Genomic DNA, 21,257 nt, shown 5'->3' with positions numbered 1-21,257 from the left:
TGCTCCCTGTGGGTTCAGAGCAAGGAGAAATCTTTCTCTTAACAGTTAGGAAAAATCTGAAAGTGGAAAAAATGGTATCTTTTATGTAGGTGCAGCTGAAATATAAATGAAACATATTCCCTGGAGGGTCTGAAATCTTGGTGTGACTTCCAAATCAGGATGCAGAGTGTTTGGTGGAAATGCCTTTTCCCCCACTAGATGCTTTTGGAGAAAGCCTGGGAGAATAATCTTGTTAGCTAGTAAATGTGATTTTTTTTTTAGGTCTGTGACTTAGGCACTATGAGGACTTGAGCAGAAAGTCCCTATCTCTGGAAGCATGAGGTTCAAAGAGGTCTCATGAGATACCAGAGCTGAACTTGAGTATCATCTCATTAAACTCTGCATCTGGAGGTGTAATGCCTTGATGTGTTTTAACAGCACAACCTCCCATGCTGCAGGACCATGAAACCCCTCACAAGGCTTGAAGTAGCCTGGCTGTGAGGTGGTAATCCATCCCTTGAGGTGGTATCCATCCTGTGTGGTCGTTCCCATCCCTTGTGTGCCCTTGATGGGCATCATAACAGTTTGGGAAGCAGCAGGACTAGGTGCAGCTCAGCTGGTTGTCCCTGTTGGCACACTCCTGCCTCTACCTTCACACATCTGTGGGATGGCATATAAGGAGGTCCCTTGCCTCCCACTCTGCTATGGAGAGGAAGGAGAGATGGCTTCTACCCATGCCTAGGCCTTGACCTTGTGGACATCTTCTTGCCCGCCACTCTTCATGGCAGCACTGTGCAGACAACTGCTCCTTTGGGAACTCTTTGATTGGTGGATCCCAGCTTTCCCGAGCTGGATGTGCCTTTGGAGAAACACTCCTAATTGCAACTAAGGAAGAGGGAAAAGCTGCAGGTGGTACCCTGTGCCAGCACACCTGGTTACCTGGGCCATCATGTGTTTGACCAGCAGTTAAGAACGAGGGTCAAAAATGAGAGCCTGAGCTCTGTGCAGAGGGTTTGTCCCTTTGTGCAGTGCCTGGTAAAGTCTTTCTGGAGCCTGGAGTAGGAAAGTCCATGAACACACCAGTCATGGAACAGTTCCTGATGCTCAGCCCCACTGGTACAAGTTGGGAGGATACTCTGAGAGGTGTACCCAGCTCCTCAGGGTTTTCCTGGTACCTGGCCTTACAACCTCTGTCTGAAGGTGTTGGCTGCAAGTGTGCTCCTGGCCAGGATCCATCCCAGGGCTGAAAGTGTACTTATGTGGAGGAAAAATGGATCCATGCACAGCATCCCTCACATGTGCCAGTGGGAAGTGCCTCATGGAGTCCCTTTGGTTGTTCAGACAATGTTTTCTCCTCTGGAGGGAGGATGAAGCCCATGCAGAGGCAGCTGCTCCAACAGCCCTGACCTGCATGAACATGGAGAGCAATGCTCCATAATACCCTTCACAATTGTTCCTTTAACAGGCATTGCTTGGATTACGGATGAGAATTAATAAATATTAGAGTGGATTTAAGAAAGTGGATTTAAAAAACCCTTTGGTGTTGGGAATTGTGACTGGCAGCCAGCACAGGCAGGTGATGGCAATCACCACTGCTGAATGCAACTCCTCTGTGTGTCCTGGCAGGCTGAGCATAAGCTTCTCCTCCTCTTGCAAAGCCCATGTTGGACTCCTCAAGGCCATTCTGGTGGCAGCTCCAGTGTCACCATTCCCTTTGCAGGAGGGATGCAGGGTGCTGGAGCATGAGGATCTCAATAGCAGCTAATATTTCCCTTTGCTTCGTTAGTGCAGCTGTGCTAATTAGTGCCTGCATCCATACAAGTGACAACTGCCAGGCCTAGGGATTCCCTCCCCATGGCAAAGCCACAGCAGGCCAGTATGGGGAGTTTCACCAAGCCTGGAAGGGGCAGCACAGCCATAAATCCTGTGTGGTCTGAGGGTGAGGGCTGTGGGAGGAGGATGGGAACTCAGCTTGTCAGGGGAGCCTTTACATTTTCCCTTTGTCAGCGTGAGTTAATGTTGAGCAGGGCAAATCCTTCCCCTCAGAAGGAGTCTGGCAAGACCTTCCTTGTGAATACATGAATAGCAGGTTGGTAAATAGTGCAGCTGAATTTATGAATGATCTGACAGTGACAGGCTGAAACGAACTCTGTAATTTTATTGTGGTAGATTTAGTAGGTCAGACATATACATGCCAAGTCAAAATGACCTAGAAAACCTTTCTAGGTCAAACTATTGCTTGAAAAGTTGTGTTTTGCAAAGACAAGGCCATAAGTTGCCATGCTTACTCTGGCACATTTTCCTTCTAACAGTGCAACAAGAGTCTTCAGGACATGAATTGTCATCCCCTACACTGAGAAGAGATAAACATGAAGAAAGGAGATACTAATTTCTTAGTAAAACAAGGCCTCTTCTGGCCACATCTCTTGTCCTGAGGTTCTGTGTTGGATACCTGGCTGGCAGGAGTTTAGAGTAAAAGTTGCAACACCCATTGTATTAGCACCTGATTGTTTCCAGCAGTGCTAAAACCTGTCAGACTCCAGGGTCCAGCAGCAGGCAGCAGCTCCAGCCTACCTTTGGAGCCCTAACCCTTAACTGGATGGGAAATTAGTTATTAGAAGGAGCTGATTCTTCTCTGAAGAGGCTCAGGGGAGGCTGATGAGGTTTGCATGCAACAACTTTCCTCACCAGGGTGATGGGATGGGGCAGAGCTGCTCTCTGCTGACCTGAACACCACAGCCCAGGAGTCAAGAGGTGGGTAAAGTTGGCAGGACTAAGGTTGGAAGGACCCTGAACCTTGATGTCACCCTGCAGCTCATGCCTGCTCTGGTGACGTCCTGCAGCCTGAGCAAATGCAGCTTTCTTGCTGTTAGGAGGAAGCCTGAGCTGCTAACAAAAGCTCAGCTGTTCCTGTGGATTACTTATTTCAGAGTGCAAACATAACCACGGCTCCAGCAAGAAGTGCAAAGGACTTCCCACCACCCTCACATGGTTCTGGGTGGACTGAAATGCTGTTGTCCCACAGTGTTGTGGTGATGCTGTGAGATGTGGCTGGATGAGGCCCTGGGGCTGGGACTGGGCTGGAGCTCAGCTGTTGGCAGAATGTGCCAGGTGCTGGGCTGATCTGGCAGCATCCTCAGAGGTGCCTGAATCATGGAATCACAGAGGTTGGCAAAGATCTCCAAGATCATCAGGTCCAACCTTCGAACAAATACCCCATAAACTGTGTCATGAAGTGCCACATCCACTTGTTTTTTAACACTTTTAGGGATGGTGACTCCACCACTGCCTTAGGGAGCCTGTTCCCAGGAGGTGCTCCCAAGCAGAAGTCCCACTTCCCAACAGTAGCCAAAGGTGAGCAGCACCTCTGTGTGTTGTTGGCAAATCACTCCTAGTGGTTTTACTCCCTGTGGAGAGTGGCCATGCCCTATCCCATGCCCAGGGCCCATCTCTGCTCCCTTCCACCTGCCCAAGCCAGTGGCTTGGAAAGAAATGATCTTTAAAGGTCTCTTCCAACCCAAACCATTCTGTCAATCTATGGTTAACCCCACCAACAGGGCTTGATGTGGATAGATAGCATCACAGTGGACATCCCACCAGCTCCCTGGTGTCCATCCAGTGCTGCTTCCCTGCCAGCACTGGAGCAGCACAGCCCAAACTCCACAGGTTGCAAACAGTTTGTTCAGCTGAGCTGTGACCTACTTGAAAGTAGCTTTTGCCATCCCAGAGAAGTGGGTAATGGGAGGCTGCAGTGCCTTCAGAACAATTACAGCTCACAGCAGTCCAAATGAAAATGTTTGTTGAAAACAACATGTGCATAATTAAGGCTTAATGAGCCCTTGTCTGTTTGGAATCTGCAATTAGATTTATAATAGAAAATACCAGCAAATGCCAAATAGCTTTAAAAGAAGACGAGATAAAAGATAATTTTGCTGCAAATCTATAGTAATACTGTAATTTAATGAGCTGGAAGTGGTGCAGAGAAAGACTGTAAAAGCTTTGGACAAGTTTGTATTGTGTGTGTTTATCTTATCTGCCCATTTCGCTATCTATAAAGCTGTCAGTCTTGCTTTTAACTGCTTGGAAAAAGGCAGGACTTTGCTAAAATCGGGAAGACTCCCTTTGTTTATTTTTATTTAAGTCATTAATTAGTTGGGCAAAGCTGCTTTTTTCTCTTTCTCATCAACAGGCTTTAAACTTCTCGTTAGGGTTAATAATAGTAAGAATAATAATAATAGTCATAATATATTTATTCAATTATCTTCAGTGAGGCAAGGGCATAATAATAATAATCAGAGGTGCTTCTTTCTGATTAGTTTCATTAATTTTAATGAGGTTTTAACTGTCTTTTTAAGATGTTGAGAATTTTCAGCACTAGGGGAGGTATTTAACACGTAAACCTGAGGCCAATTGACTGCAGTGAGCACAAAATACCTTCTCACACTAATGAAAAAGTGACATGGCAGTAAAATGTGCTGGAAAGATTAATAAAATGAATAGAGAGGGGCATGACAGAAGGAAAAGAGATGAAATTAGAAGTACTTGAGAGAGATAGCTTGGGTTTAGGCTTTTTTTTTCATACCCAGCAGTAAGGTTGGGAGTGAAGCAGTAGCAGGTTTGGGTATGATATGTGAACCAAGTGAATGAAGACCAAGGTGATAGGGTGGTTGGGCACAACCCCCTGGAAACAGAGCCCAGCAGCTTTGTGTGACAAACCTAACTCAGCATTTCATAAAACAGGCTGCACAAGGATGTGGTGGTACTCTCTGTGGAGAAACGTTTCCCATGCGATGTTATTGCTCGTGTGAAATGTCTCTGAGCTTCACCTTCTGTAAAACCAGGTCTTCAGTCTCCAGCATGTGATGCTGCAACACTCGTGCTGTGTTTGCAGCTTGGGGTGTGCAACACCTGCAAAGCTCTGGGTTGTCTCACTGCCACCTCCCAGTCATCAGGTTCCAGCTCCAACCTCTGCCTTTGCAGCTGTGCATCCTGTGTGGCTGCACCTTCACCACCCCTGTCCCAACCCGCTGCATCCACTGCTTCATGAGGTTTGGTCTTCTCAGGGACATGGAACAACATGGTCAGAGCAGCCCCACCATGGACAGGGACACCTTCCACTGGATCAGGTTGCCCAGTCCAACCTGACCTTTCAGGAATTATCACAGAATCAATCAGGTTGGAAAAGACCTCGGAGACGATCAAGTCCAACCTATAACCCTAACACCACCGTGTCAACTAGATCATGGCACTCCATGTCACCTCCAGTCTATCCTTAAACACCTCCAGGGATGGTGACTCCACCATCTCCCTGAGCAGCTCATTCCAGTGTCTAATCACCCTTTCTGTGAAGAAATTCTTCTTAATGTCCAACCTAAACTTCCTCTGACATAGCTTAAGACCCTTTGTCCTGACACTTGTTACCTGTGAGAAAAGGTCAACCCCTACCTGGCTATAACCTCCTTTCAGGTAGTTGTAGACATCAATAAGGTCACCACTGAGCCTCCTCTTCTCCAGGTGAAACAACCCCAGATTTCTCAATCATTATATTCCTATGATTCTTGTTTTGGGGTTGGGTTATTTTGTTTTTAAAGGAGATCTCACTTTTCATTAGTTTTATTTTTTTGAGTTGTGAACAAGTCCAAACATGTAAAGTAAAATTGTGAAACGAATTGTACTTTGTCAGCCCTTTTTTTTTTTTGCAAGTCATACTATGTACTGCTGCAAGAGTACATTTGCATACAAAGTGGAGTGCAGAACCACAGAAAGCAGGTTTTGACTGGTGCCAAATATCTATGTGTTGGAAACCGTTTTCTAAATGACTTACATGGAAGATCTCTGATTTATTTTTTTGCCCTCCTAACTAGCTGATTTTGCATAACACTCCCCATTGTCTTGAAAATCAAGTATTCTTCTCCCTTATGATTTGCAACAGAAGAAAACATACATGATCTTGAATTCTGGAGGATAGAGATGTACTTTTGCTCTTGCTAGTGGAGCAAAGCATCAAATGATCATAGACTCACAGACTGGTTTGGGTTGGAAGGGACCTTAAAGATCATCTCGTTCCACCCCTTGCCATGGGCAGGGACACCTTCCACTAGCCCAGGTTGCTCCAAGCCCCATCCAACCTGGCCTGGAACACTCCCAGAGATGGAGCAGCCACAGGTTCTCTGGGCAACTTGTGCCAGTGCCTCAGCACCCTCACAGGGAAGGATTTCTCCCTAACATCTAATTTATAACTACCCACTTTTAGTTGAAAACCAGTCCCCCTTGTCCTATCACTCTCTGCCTGTGTAAAAAGTCACTCCTGTTTTATAAGCCCCTTTAGGCACTGGAAGGGTCTCTAAGGTCTCCCTGGAGTCTTCTCTTCTCTGGGCTGAGCAACCCCAACTCTCTCAGTCTGTCTCCATAGCAGAGGTGCTCCAGCCCTCAGAGCATCTCCTTGGCCTCCTCTGTTGGAACAGACCCACATCTTTCTTGTGCTGAGGACCCCACACTGGGATGCAGTGCTCCAGGTGGGCTCTCATGAGGGAATTTAGAGGGGGAAATATTTAGCACAGTACTTGTGCCTGCAGGTGAACAGTGTCCACTCTGGGCTGTGCTTCAGCTTGGCTGTGCTGAAGGAACAGGGGCTGTAGATTGAATGAAAGTTGCTATTTTTCCTTTTGAATGCCAATTGAGTAACACATGTGATTTTATGAATTATTGGAGTGAGTGAGAAGATACTTGGGTGCCAGGTTGTTAACCTGTACAGCTGTCAGCAAGGCCTCAGGTTCAGAGGCATAGTACGTGGTGTTAAAAAGTGAACAGCTTTGAGCCTTCTCCTCCTCACTCCTCTGGCAGCTCTGTCCTGTGCTTCTCTGCTGATTTATTTATTTACTTTGCAGTTGAGAGAAGATAAATAGAGATTTCCAAACTCATCCCTGTGCTGTGTGGACGTCAAACCCAGCGTCACTCAGCAACTGCTCCTGCCTGCAGCTGCTGCCTTTGCTCCCTAAGGAATTGCTTGCATTCCATCCAGGCATTCACTTGGAGTGTGCACCTGAGCATCACTGCCCACACTGGGTCCCTGCACACTCCCTGGGCCAAGGGGACAAAATGATAGGGTGGAAAACTTCCTTGTTTCAGGTTTCTTTCTTCCCAGCTGCTTCCTTGCCTCCTTGGCTGTTTGGTGGCCACGTGTAGCCTCTCTCCACTGGGACCTCTGGTTGCAGCCAAGGCTGTTCTGCTGTTGAAATCAGCATCTCCATAAAAAGACTCCCAAAGCAGAGCCTCGTTGGTAACTGCTTCTGAGGCAGACAGGTATAAACTCTATTTTTATCTCAGCCCTGAGGTTTTATCTTGCAGAAAACAATGTTTCTCTGTGCCTTTGATGCTGGCAATGATCTAGCACAGAGCCTCCATGGCTGCTTTTAGAACTTTGTATGTTTTCTGCCTCTCTTAGCTTTCTGTGAATTACAAGGGGAGCAGGCAGTGCACTTGATTCTCATTATCACTTAACTGTATTTATTTCCACCTATCTACACACCAGGCCAGGACCAGGAATGTGCTACATCCATGTACCCTCCTCCCTCCCCAACAGGGCACTGGGTGCCTTCAGTTCTCCCACTCATTCAGCTGCTGCTGGGTGAAGGACTAGTTTGGCAATGGCCTGGTATTTGGGGGTTTTTTGCAGACAAACTCCTCGAGCACCTGTGATAAACAACACAGGATGTGCTTGTTTGGTTTCAAAAAGGAAGTGATGTACATGCCTGAGCCTTGCAGCAACATCGCTGCAAAATAAACAGCATGGAGCTGGTCAGCCACGGGCTGGGGAGGTCCTGGAGGAGAGCAGGGGTGCTGCACACCTCCCAGCAGCCTGTTTGCCTTATCCATGTCCAGCCTTGGAGAGAAACTTGATATGGTTTGGCCACTGCTGCAGCTCTGGTGGGCTCTCTGCACTGTGGAAGAGGAGGTTGGAGACCTCCTGAGCACTGAGTGCAGCAGGGCTGCTGGAAGGACCAGCAGAACCTCTCCCCAGCAGCGTTATATCAGGCTAAAAGCTGAACACAATCATCTGAAGACAGTCGAAATGTATTAGATTAAGATCTGCCCTCAGGGGCAAAACCTGCTAAGCTGAAAACCCTAATCCCTCCCCCATGCACAGGGAGGTGTAAGCCTGAGCAACTTTGGCCTTTAAATTAATTATGCCTTTCTCTGAGCATCGTTGTCTCCTCACTGCAACCAGGGGAAGGGGAGGAGGCTGGATGGAGGATTGGCTGCTCTGTTCTGCTTTCAGTTCTTTCCAGAGTCACCCATGAAAGGGTTAAGCAGAATTTTGATCTCGGCAATATTTTCATGCTTATACATTCTGTTTCTCATTTCCATGACAAAGATGGGAGGAAGAGCAGAATAAGGTACAGAATTTGCAGAGCAATTTTAAGACTGTAATGAGAACAGAAAATAGTAGGGGAAGAAGAATTGTAATTAGAATATGAAATGGGAAAAAAAATTAATCTATTTCCATGTCAGTCTTAAGACTAAATTCTGCTGCTCCCTGTAGCTTTCAGTGGACTGTTTTTTTGTGTGTGTATGTGAAGAGCTCAAACTCCTTTGCAGGATCTGAAAGGTTCAGGCAAGTGACTTTAAGTTCTCATTCCCCCCCAAATAATGTAATAACAATAATTCTGTGTGCAGCATTCACAGAGGACCAGGCAGTCCCCTAGATAAATGAATGCTGTCACTCAAAGACTGGTGGCATTTGAGATCTCTCCAGCCTCAAGCATGGGAGAATGAGAGGGGATGCTGGAGATGGAGACTGGTGTGTGGTAGGGTCCATGTGGCTGCCTGGGTGAGCATCACATGATCACCCAGCACAGAGTCACCCAAACAGCAAACACTGCCAGTTGGGAGGGAGATCTGCATGTCCCAAGTCCCCAAGCAAAGCTGGGCCACCCGAATGGGGTTGCACAGCACCTGGTCCAGATGAGCTCTGAGTATCACCAGGGGTGGAGATCCCACAGCCTTGTGGTCTATTATTGACCACACACATGCTGGAAAATGTTTTTCCTAATATCTAATGAAACTACATCTGCCCACAGAGGTTTCAGCAGCCTATAGGTCAGGGTCAGCCCGAGCTCAGGGGTTTAGATTTACTATTCATCTCTCATTTGTCCAGTTGCTATTCTGGATCATTCTAGGCCACAGCATCCTGCAGCAAGAGGTTTTGTTGTTGGGCCCAGTATGAAGAACTTCTCTGTAGGGTGTTTAATTCTACTTGCTAATTATTTCTGTTTCTGCTTCCTCGGTTTTAAGCTGTGTGAACCAGAGAAGAGCCATTCCCTGTTCTCATCTTGTGACTTCATGTACAACTCTGTTGAATCCATCTATGCCATTCCACACCTTGGATCCTCCCTGCAATTGCCCTCTCTCCTCCTTCTAACCATACAGAGAGTAGAATAATATTTGATCTTTTACTGTTTGTTGTTTTCCTAATTGCTTCTAAACCTGAATGGCGTTTTTGGCAGCTGCTGAGAACTGAGCAAGAGTTGGAAGTGAACTCTCTAGAACAGTTTCTCTTCTGGACAGTAACAGCTATTTTAAGCCCCATTGTCATGTCTGTATCTTTGGGATTGCTTTTCTCTAGTGCATTACTTTGCATTTATTGACATTAAATTTAATCTTCCATTTCCTCAGTGCCACTTAGTGCTGGGAGAGTCCTAATGCAAAGCTATCAAAGTCGCTTTTAGTTTTGGCTAGCCTGAATAATTTTGTCTCATTAATAAACTTGAATCCTTCTAGATCAGTTGTATTAGGAACTGGATAGATTTTAGTGCAGATGGATCATGGGCCATGATCCTCTGCTTGCTGAAAGCTATCAAGTAGCTTTTCACTGGCTGTGAGCAGGAGGACCTTCCCTTTTGTGTCATTACAAGTTGGGGTTGTACTTTGGAGCTCCAACCAGAGAGATCACTTCACCTTCCCTAGGTCCTTGCTGAACCTTCAGCAAGCACTGAAGTGGGCTGTGAGGCACAATGTCCATGGTCTTGACTCCCTCCATGCCACCTCAGTGGTGTGTTGGAGCTCCAGGTGGTTTCACACAGAGGGAGTTGGACGTGCTAGTTTGGCACCTTCAGCTTCCCAGTCCTGTTTGTTTGGGAGCAGAGGCAGAAGCTTATGCACCACATTTAGACTCATGGAATCATTTAGGTTGGAAAAGACCTCAAAAATCATCGAGTCCAACCATTCCCCCAGCATTGCCAAGACCACCACTAACGATGTGCCCAAGTGCCTCATCTACAAATCTATCAAATTCCTCCAGGGATGTTGACTCTACCGTGCCAGGGCTTGGAAACCCTTTCCGTGGAGAAACTTTGCCTAATCTTCAATCTAAACCTCACTTGACACACTTCAAGACGTTTTCCTCTTGTCTTGTCACTTGTTCCCTGAGAGCACCTGACCACAACCTCCCTTCAGGGATTTGTAGAGAGTGAGAAGGTCCTCCCTGAGCCTCCTTTTCTCCAGGCTGAGCCCCCCCAACTCCTTCAGCCACTCCTCATCACACTTGTGCTCCATCCCCTTCCCCAGCTCCATTGGCCTTCTCTGGACACACCTCAGCTTCTCAATGTCTTTCTCATTGTGATAGGCCCAAGGTTCCCTCACATTTCTCTAGACCAGGTAGGTGAATGTCACTTGGCCATGGGAATTCCCTAGGATTTTGTAGGTTTGTATATATTTTTTCTGGCTGGCCATCCCAGTGTGAGAGCTGCTCAGATGGGTTTTTCCAAGGGAACCAGTTTGGGATCCACTGAATACTCACTCCATCAGTGTTCAAACCAGTGCAGATAATTCCTGTCTTTCCCACCTGGTTTTCACTTCTTGGCAGCCCCTACCATACCTTGGGCACCACCAGCTCTGCAGTAGATTTCCTGCTCCTGGTGTATTTGAGAAATAACTGCTATTAGGCTTATTATCCTACTTGCAATTTGTTCTTAAAACAAACATCAACCAAACAAACCCACTTTTTACTATAAAGTTTTTAAGCCTTAAGATTTCATCTGTCTCAATCTGAATTTATCCTGGGCTAATAGATATTCACTATTTGCAGAGAACTCAGCCCCTGAAAGCCGTGGTGGCTCTTGTGCATGCTGAGCTTGTGTTCTGCCACTGACACCTGCTGTGGGGTCGTGCTCCCTGCTAATGACATTTGTCCTGAAGCAAATGGCAGTGTGTGGCCAGCCCAGGCAGTCACTGTGATTGGGATGGAGCTGCTGAGCTTCCCTTGCAGGGAGGTTCTGGGGAGAGCTGTAAATCTAGCGCTGAACTTCTGACCCTCTGTGACAGGATCAACTGAGGGGCTATCCAAGCATTTCAGCAGACAAATAAATAATGCTAAGTGGATCACTTCAGGCCAGAGGTTGTGTAAAGACCTTAATGGGGAAACTGCAGTTAAAGAGATTAAGCTAACCTCAGCCATGTATTCCCCAAAGAGGTGTGATGCTAAATTACTCCTATAGGAAATCACAGCAGCAGCTCTGCAGGCAGCAGCTCCAGCAGCAGCAGGGCTGAACTGAATATTTCACATCCCAGGGATGAGGTAGAGATGTGCCCTGGCAAACAGGATCCTCTGCTATACAAGGAGTGGCTATGGGCACTTGGTCTGTTCAATCTGGAGAAGAGGAGACTGAGGGGAGACCTCATTGCTGTGCACAACCTCCTTGTGAGAGGAAGTGAAGGGACAGGCAGTGATCTCTGCTCCCTGTGACCAGTGACAGGACCTGGGGGAATGGCCTGAAGTTGTGTCAGGGGAGATTTAGGTTGGATATTAGGCAAAGGTTCTTCCCCCAGAGGGTGTTTGGGCACTGGAACAGCTCCCCGGGACAGTGGTCATGGCCCCAAGCCTGACAGAGCTCAAGGAGTGTTTGGACAAGGCACATGGTGTGATTCTCTAGGATGTCCTGTGCAGGGCCAAGAGTTGGACTCCATGATCCTTGTGGGTCCCTTCCAAATCTGGAAATTCTGTGCTCCTTGCCAGTGCTGGGATCATTGGGTTTGGAGTTGGGTGCCCAGTGTACCCATAGGGCTGAGCCTGGTGTGCAGGAACAGCAACCTGAGGATGCAGAGCTGGAAGTACCATGGCCAAAATGCATCGAGAGCATAATGTGGTTATGCCACTCAAATAGTGCTGATAAAAATGAATTGTGAGTAAAACTACTTCCGTAACACTTTCTAAAGAAGAATTCTGTTTCCCCACGGCGGGCATGGTGCCATCAGAAGCAGCTGAATGAACCCAGCAACACGTGGGCTGCTGCTGCTATTATTGTTAGGAGCCACAGTATTGGTATTAAATATGGCATTAACTGTGTTATACAAGTTTTGTTGTAGCCCAACTTTTGTTCACTAAAAGCCTAAAGGCATTTGTTACATGCATTATCATGGGTCACTCCATGTCTTGCTGCTAGTGATGGCTGAGGTGTAGCTTGCTGGACACTGAAACCAGCAATGTCCCAAGCATCTCCATGAAAGGTGTTATCCCCAGTGCACCCACTTGGGAAATGAGGTTGGGATCTGCTGCCCATCTGTGTCCTGGCATAAGCAGATAGAACAGAAAAGCAAGTGTTTATAGCTCTGAGTGGTAGAAATCATTGGAATCTTAACTGGTGATTTAGTAGCTCCTTGATGATGATGACTTTTAGTTACTTTTTCAAGCTCCAGATCCTCAGTGGACTTGCAGTTAAGGTGCTCTGGTCTAGCATTACCAACAATGAGTGTCAAAATTGAGGTAAGACCCCTTGAAAAAAACTAACCCCTAAAACCCCAAACCCACCACATAAAAATTAAAATGATATAAGGAGTTTGGAAGATTTTTGAGATCTTGCAGGTATCATAGAAGCTGTTCCTGGTATGAGTTCTGCCAACATACTCTGGTCCAGTGGGAGGTGTCTCTACCCATGGCAGGGGGTGGAACTAGATGATCTTTTAAGTCCTTCCCAAGCCAAACCACTCTGTGATTCTCTGATTTCTTCCAGAGTTGAAGTTTTCATCTCTGGCTCTCAGGAAATAAAAGGATGTGATGAGATTCGTAATAAAATGGTACAAGCTGGCAGTGCCATCCATGAAAAAGTAACACCTTCTCAGAATCTTGGCAGGAGGTTGTGTTTCTTTCCACTGGGTCCTTCCCCGTTAGCAAACATTTGTTCTCCATGTTTGCACAGAGCTGGAGATCCCACAGCTGCTTCGCTTTGGGGTCTGGCCCAGCTTGCTGCCTGCAGTTATTTTTCTTACTCATTTTCTTCATACTAACATGGGACCCTTATGACCTTTGGGCACATCTACAGTTTTGCAAATAACACCATAGTGGAAAAATAACAAACCAAAGTGAGTCTAGGAAAGCAATAAGTATTTCAAAAGTGCTTTGCAGAATGTCATTTGAATTGAACTCTCTGTATGGGCTGAGCTCTGCCTCTGGAGCCGCTGTGCCAGCTACACCTCCCCTGGAAGAGTTGTAGGAAAAAAAATCATATTTTACAGTAATTTCTGCATGAAAAACTAAATTTCAGAGGGTGTTTTCTCACAGAGTAAAACTGCCCTTTTATCTTTGGCTTGGACACAAACTACATAGTAGCATGCCCTATGGAGAGGTGCAGTTGTGGAGACATGGCTCAGTGTCTGTCATCCTGTTGTCCTTGGGACATCTCTGAATGGGGTTGGCAGCATCCATGTGCTTATCCATTGGTGCCAGGGAAAGTCACCTCCTGTGGCATGAGATTGGGGTCTCACCTGTGCTCCCCTTCCTTTGGGTTGGAGTTCATCACCTGAAGACAAAGGCAGTTTGGTAGTGTTCATTTGACTTTGTTGCTAGGAACTGGGGCACTTTCCTCTGAGGATCCCTTCCCCTTTTCTTTTCCTTCCCCTTCCTTTCCTCTTCCATTTCTTTCTCCTTCTCCTTCTCTTCCTTCTTCCTTCCTTCATCCCTTCTTTTCCCCTTCTTCTCTTCCTTCTTCCTTCCTTCATCCCTTCTTTTCCCCTTCTTCTTCCCTTCCCTCTTCCATTCCTTTCTCCTTCTCCTTCTCCTTCTCCTTCCCTTCCTTCTTCCTTCCCTCATCCCTTCTTTCCCCCTTCTCCTTCCCTTCCCTCTTCCATTCCTTTCTCCTTCTTCTCCTTCCCTTCCTTCCCTCTTCCCTTCCTTTCCTCCTTCTCCTTCTCCTTCCCTTCCTTCTTCCTTCCCTCATCCCTTCTTTCCCCCTTCTCCTTCCCTTCCCTCTTCCATTCCTTTCTCCTTCTTCTCCTTCCCTTCCTTCCCTCTTCCCTTCCTTTCCTTTCCTTTTCCCTTTTCCCCCTTTTCCCTTTTCCCTTTTCCCTTTTCCCTTTTCCCTTTTCCCTTTTCCCTTTTCCCTTTTCCCTTTTCCCTTTTCCCTTTTCCCTTTTCCCTTTTCCCTTTTCCCTTTTCCCTTTTCCCTTTTCCCTTTTCCCTTTTCCCTTCCCTTCCCTTCCCTTCCCTTCCCTTCCCTTCCCTTTGCTCATTTTATGCAGGAGAGAGTGCAAATCAGCCACTGATTTGTTTAATAGGCTTCTATTAGCCAAGGAATAATAAAATTAAGTAATTACAACAGAGCAAAAGGATGATTAAGACAGCTGCACAAGAGTATGTTCCTTTCAAATGAGGACTTGAAAAGATAGCTGCCACCCTGCATGGGCACATCAGTGCTGGTTAGGTCAATTTTGGGGGCACAGAGGATGATGAATGGCTGCACCCAGGTCTGGAGCAGTAGTTAGACCAAAGGGAAAAGGGAGAAAGAATTTATAACCAAAGGGAAATATTAAAATAATTGTTTCTACTATAACTCTCCCCAGAATGATGGGGCTGATTGTTTTGAAGTGCATTCTATAGCGAAACAATAATGAGAAGAGGGAGAACACATCACTTATCTGCTCTACCTGGCTGCTGTATAAGTGGCAAACATCTAATTGAAAAAATATCCTGATGGGAGAATTTCTAATAAATTTGTTTGCACCCTCATAGCCTGGAGGAGAGGGGAAAAAATCCAATCAGCACTGGGGAAGTTCCAAAGTTTCCATTGCATTTTGAGGCTTGATTTTCAGGCTCACTGCTCAGCCTGGCAATCAGAAGAACAGTCATTTTGAAGGCAGGATTCATTACAGTTGTTATGAAGGTGTCAGGGGCAGAGAGAAGTGTGGAGAAGAGGTAGAGGAATAGTAGAAAGCCCTCCCAAAAAAAAAAATCACATTGTGACAAAGAGAAGGATATGGAGAAAACAGAGTGTTTGTCCTGCCCTGGACATCCCCAGTGAAGGATATTTTGTTTCCTGGATGTAGTTTTCCAGGTGACTTTTGTTTTACAACCCAAAAGGTTGGAGCCAGGTGGGGGTTGGTCTCTTCTCCCAGGTAACAAGAGACAGGATGAGAGCAAACAGCCTCAGGTTGCAGCAGGGGAGGTTTGGATTGGATATTAGGGAAAAGTTCCTCACTGAAAGGGCAGTCAGGCAGTGGCACAGGCTGCCCAGGGCAGTGGTGGAGTCACCAATCCTGGAGGGATTAACAGGTGTGTAGATGTGGTACCTGGGGACATGGTTAGTGGTGGCCTTGGCAATGCTGAGGGAACAGTTGGACTCAATGATCTTAGAGGTGGTTTCCAACCTAAATGATTCTGTGATTCTCTCTCCACCAACCTGTGCTACCTCTACTGCCAACTCAGCCCTCTCTGCTGAGGTCGGTTGAGTTGGCAGAAGGTATTTAGGCTGCAGAGCTGGTTGAGCCTCTGTGCCTGGAAGCACAACAGCTCCAGCTGGAACCACACTAGCAGGAGCTGACTGTGCCAGGGATCATTTAACAGGTGGAGGGAAGTTCAGTTTAAAGAGGATAGCACCTGGCTGCCTTCTGGGAACATTGCTTGTCCCAGTGAGCCTGTAGTGCTGCCAATGCTCCCTGCATCCCACAGCTCCTGCCTCACTCCTGGATTTCACAGAACCCAGTGTGTGTGCAGGGATCTCCTTCCACCCTGCTGCAGCTGCTACTGGTATTAGTTAATGAGTGTCACAATACCTGCTCCACTTTTGCTGCTTTTAATTGGTTTGCTCTGCTATCCCAGAGGATAGTTTGGCAATTAGAGGGTGTCTGAGGCCAAGCAGAGCTGTGTTACCCCCACTTGGCTTTACTAAGTCTGCTGACTTTAATAGCTAATCCTGGAGCACTCTGAGAAATGGAAGTGTAGTTAATTGTGTAGGCTGAAAATCTTCACCTGCTTTTATTTAGATTTTACTTTTATTGCTTGTAATTTGGCCAATTTCTGTTAAGGCATAGCTGTATCAGCTTTGTATCAGAGAAAGGACATGCAAGGGGTGAGTGATCTTCAATTCATCATCCTGCTTGTAAGGACAAGAGGGTTGGCTTTTCCCCTTGTTAAGTGTACGGTGTCACTCCCAGCTGGTGCCTCCATCCTCATCTTGGGAGTGTTTTATGGCATAACCCAATTTATTGCCATAATTAATTTGTGAACTTAGCCTTGAGGCCTGCCCCAGTCATACTTCGACACACAGACAGTCCTGGAGGGCTCTTTGCCTTCATTTGGAATCAGAACAAGTGAAAAGCTCCCATTGTAGCAAATTAATGAGAAGAGTTGTAGTTCTCTGTGGGGGTTTTGTAGCCTAATAAGTGGATTAGCAGCTGGGAGCAGGGTGTTTGCTGGAGCTGTGGTGGATGTGCTGTGCTCAGGCTGCTTGGCCTCTTACTCAGCTGTGGAGGCAGAGTCCTGGCAGAGCTGGCAGGGGAAGAGGAGATGGGGGGAATATGTTCTACCAGCCAGAGGGTGCAAACAGCAGCATGTGGAATCAGACTTTGCATAGAGACTCCCTCCTGTATGCTCCAGAGTGATTCTGCATTGCTGCAGGAGTTTGGTTTGGCATTAAGGGGCATTCTAGACCTTGTACATAGAGGTCTAGAAGGGGATTGAATGGGACCTGCCTGTCTTGGAAATTTCCATTGATATAAATTGCCTTTTTATAGCTGATTGTTGGTCTAGTAGGAACTTTAGCAAGAGCTTCTTTTGGGTGATCTTTGCTGTGGGATATGTCTGTGGGTTTGTATATGTTTGACTTTAAATTGGAGTGATTCATTCCCTATTTCACTGAAAAAATACCACAACTGTGCTCTATCACCATGTGCCACTGCAATAACTGGGGCGTAGGTGTGCTCTTACATGCTCAAAAGTTTTAAAAGAGCAGCTCAGGATTTTCCTCTGGGAATTTTGGCTCTTGATATGAAGAGCCAGGAAAGTTTGGGGGATGCACATGAGCATGGTTTGCAGATGGCATTTCACTAACTTACTTTCTTTTGCCTTTCTAGTTTGATGGGGAGAACATGTACATGGGAATGAATGACAACGCCCAGGAGTTTCTATCAGCCAACCAGGTGAGTGTTTGTGGGTGTGATTTCCAGGGGACTTACACTATGCCCAAGCACAAATTCTAGGAGCTTTTTGTGAATCTGCCCTCCTGGAACACCAGGATTGTCCACAGAGGAGGTCAGAGCTGTCAGCCCAGCTGCTGCCAAGGGGCATTCAGTACAGGGATTAGGATGTGCTGGTGCTGCTGGATGTTGCTGGAGCCTGGTTTAGCCACAGCTCTGCCAATTAGAGAGCCTGAGAAGCTTTGCCTCAGCATCCTTCACTCAAAATGGAGATGCAGTTGGTGTTTCTGGATGTGGTAAGGTTTCCAAGTATTGTAGTTCAGGTGTGTCCTTCCCTTATGTAGTGTGTTTCCTGTAGCTAAATAGGTTAACAGTTAGGGGAGAAAGGAATCAGAGGTTTCCTGGTTTAGAGCTATAAATCCACATGTGGAGGACCTCAATAGAAGAGCTCATGTCTTGCAGGTGCCTGAGCCTTCTCTGGGCTTGGGTACACATGGAACAGACATGGCCATTCAGTGGGGCCCTAAACACATATATGGGTTGCAACGAGATGATCTTTAAGGTCCCTTCCAACCCAAACCATTCTGTGATGCTACAAAGTTAAGCCCATGCTTAGGTCCTGCTGGGGAGGGAGGATTTCAGCTTGTGCTTACCTGTCCCCCTGACCAGGAGATGGTCCCATGTGCATCCCTCTGTGGTGGCCTGGCATGGCTAGAGTGTGCTGGGGACTCAGTGCATCTTCAAGGTGCCTGATGTGGCATGAAGGATCTCATCACAACCAGCCTTGTGAGTTCATTGCAAGTGCATTTCAGCATCCCATTTTTGGGCTGTGTTGGGCTGTTGACCACAGACACAGCACTGTGGACCACAGTGTGCTCCTGGGGGTTGATGCTTACTGCAGCATCACTATGGATTACAAGGCTAGTGAGTCATCCACGGTGCATCTGATACCAGCAGGGATTAAACTTTATGCATATTACACTGAAAACAGGATGAGAACCTGTAGTTTGCCTTCTTAGAGCATAGCAGTGAGTTGGCTCATTGCTTGGGAGAGTTGTTCCTGCTCTGGCTTTGGAAGGTGGCACTCAAAGCCACTTTGGCAGGGAGAGAGGTTGTTCTTGCATGAGAAGGATTTCCAGGGTGGGGAAGGAACAGCAAACTTTGTGCTATTGAGTGATTCAGCAGAAACAAATATGTAGTCAATCAACAAGAGCGTGTGGTGGATCATTAGAGTCAAGAACTGCTGGAGGTTGAGTAAATACAGAAAGGAACAGGCTGATCCCAAGTTGGCCTTCTAGGGGTAAGCCTCATCCCCCAAAAGCAGTGCAGAGCCTGCAAGTAAGTGGTGGATGCTAACAGGACAGTTGTCCCAGACACTGCCTTTAAAAACTCCCAAGAGACAGCTATTTCACAGATTCATCGGGAAGGGCTGACAGTGAGCAGCTACAGTCCCTGGCCATGATGTGCCTGTGGAATCAAACTGGACTGGGGCTGAACCATGGTCAGCATGAACTATTTGTGTTTCTTTCTCAGCCCCTATTGCATCCCACTTCCCCCAGGGGTGGGCATGGGAGGGAAATCTGAAGTGATGCTGCAGGGTTGGGAATGGCTTGCTGCACCAGAATTGAGGAGAGCTGGCTTCCAAAGCAAAACAGATGTTATCATGTGGGGGAGGATTCATGTACTCAATTTGATCCTGAGAGAAGGATAAACCAACCAGCTTAGATGCCTGTAACCTGGGAAATGGGAGTTTACTCTTTATTTGTTCTCTATATTTGTTCTCTGTTTACTTGGTGACCTTTATTTCCTATTTTAGAGCAGCAGTTAAGGATGAAAAGGGAGGAAGTATCTTGCTCTTGGCAGAGTTGGGGCTGTAGCCCCCCCTTACAGGGATGATTTTGTGCATGGAGGCTGTGCTGCTGCTTTCTCTATCAGCAAGAGCACTATAGGGAGTGACAAGGGAAACGAATGGGCAAGTTTGTCTTGTCTTGTATATCCAGTTCCCCTCCCCATTTTGGCATGCATGGGACAGTCAGAGAGGAGTTGGGAGTGGAACCAAGGGGTGCAAGGACCTGGGGCTCTGTTGGGATGCTGCACTGACTCCCCATAAACTCAGCCAGGGTGGCAGGAGGGGAACAGGGAGGGAGAGTGAGGATTCCAGTTTATGTTCTGCAAGGAGTTAGTGGTGCTCACACCTAGCATGAGCTTTGGCTGAGGAGGATGGGAGCAGCCTTTCTCCTCACCCTCATTAGTTCATAGTCTCCCTTTATTTACCTGCACATGAGCACTTGTTTACCGGAGAGCACTTTGTAGCCCCAGCCATCCCTTCAGTACCAATAGCACAACTTTGTTATGGAAATGGGAGTTCCAGGTGGGATTTTATTGTTTGCTAAACCTGTTGTAACCTGAAAAAGTACATTAAACAGCAGGAACAAGGTTTCACAATCTGCCTTCAGAGGCTGCTAACCATCAGCCCTGAGACACCTGTGCAGCATGTGTGGGACATTGCTCAGCCCTTGGGATCTGTGGGAGCAAAGGCAATTCATACAGACTCGTTACTGGAACCATGACACTGTAATTGATAGGCCTGGTGGGATGGGGTTTTTGTTCCCCCCTGACAGCAGCCTTGTCTCAGCCCCTTGTCTGGTTTGTGATCCTAAAGAGGTTCTGTTCAGCCTGGGGAAGACAACGCTCCAGGGAGACCTTAGAGCACCTTCTAGTACATAAAGAGGCTGCAAGATTGCCAGAGGGTGTGGGGTGACAGGACAAGGGGGAATGGCTTCACACTGCCAGAGGGTAGGGTTAGATGGGATATTGGGAAAAAATTCTTCCTCTGAGGGTGCTGAGGCACTGGCACAGGTTGTCCAGAGAAGCTGTGGCTGCTCCATCCCTGAAAATGTTCAAGATCAGGTTGGATGGGGCTTGGAGCAACCTGGGCTAGTGGAAGGTGTCCCTGTCCGTGGCAGGGGACTGGAATTTGATGAGGTTTAAGGTCCTTTCCAACCCAAACCAACGAGTTTCTCGTGGCAAGAGTGTGATAAAGCCAGGATCAGGATCTGTTTGCCTCTCCTTCATTATTCCCGGCCCTGCACAGCTGCTAACTTTTGGGGAAGAAGGAAAGAAAACCACCTCAAACCCCTTATAAAACCCAAACAAAACACATCCACAGCATGTGAAAGCCAGATGACCTGCTCCTTCCCCTCACCTTCCTCTGTGGAATGGCTTTTGTGCCATGGCTGTGGTTGTTGTCATCCCAAAAGGGTTGGTCTCAGCAGAGGACGAAACACAGAAATAAAGGAGCCTAAACTATAATGAGAGCACTGACAGATCCAGGCTCACACTGGCACAGCCTGCTTGGGGAAAATAATTCCTCTTGTTCCATCAAATAGGAGGGACATTTGACCCCAGAAGTGAGTCAAATGTGAAATGTAATTCAACACCCAACAGAGGCCTGAGTATAAATGCATCTTGACATCTGATCAAACCGTCGCAGACATCTGACCCCTGAGATGAGTGAGGTATCTCTTGTGTCTCATGGAGTCAGCAGAGCATCATTCCTCACCCCTGGCAATTTGCTTTCTTTCTTTCCCACCCTCCTCCCCAAACAAAGACAAAGAATTAAGCAATGCAAAAAAATCCTAAGGAATGGAGAGATTCCCAACCATATGAACAATACAGTGGTGCTGGTAAAAGAAATAAAAGCCCTCACAGAATCAGTAGGAAAAGGCATTTATTAAGGTCTTTGTGATAAGGAGAGTAACCCCACGAAAGGCAAAGTGGGGAATTCCACATGTAGCTGGACAGGAATGAGGTTGGTTTTATTTGGCATCAAGACTCTTACACTTGCAGGAAGAGCCCATGAGTGCATTATGAAC

At 46.9% G+C, this 21,257-nt stretch overlaps 1 protein-coding gene across 1 annotated transcript in view; it reads left to right on the top strand.

Annotated features, from left to right (window-relative positions):
* Positions 1-17,319: 17,319 nt before the first annotated feature.
* The window catches only part of TOX2 (TOX high mobility group box family member 2), a gene marked incomplete at its 5' end in the record, with an annotated part of 93,952 nt that continues 90,014 nt past the window's right edge, over positions 17,320-21,257 (top strand). Inside the window, one exon of the mRNA XM_009073892.1 lies at positions 17,320-17,385. Within this exon, the coding sequence (XP_009072140.1) occupies positions 17,320-17,385 (66 nt within the window). The remainder of the gene's footprint in view (positions 17,386-21,257) is intronic.

This window comes from Acanthisitta chloris, unplaced genomic scaffold, assembly GCF_000695815.1.
Source record: "Acanthisitta chloris isolate BGI_N310 unplaced genomic scaffold, ASM69581v1 scaffold5844, whole genome shotgun sequence".
In the NCBI taxonomy this organism is placed as follows: Eukaryota; Metazoa; Chordata; class Aves; order Passeriformes; family Acanthisittidae; genus Acanthisitta; species Acanthisitta chloris.
The sequence above is the reverse complement of the archived record's forward strand: the minus strand, read 5'-3'. Positions and strand labels throughout refer to the sequence as shown.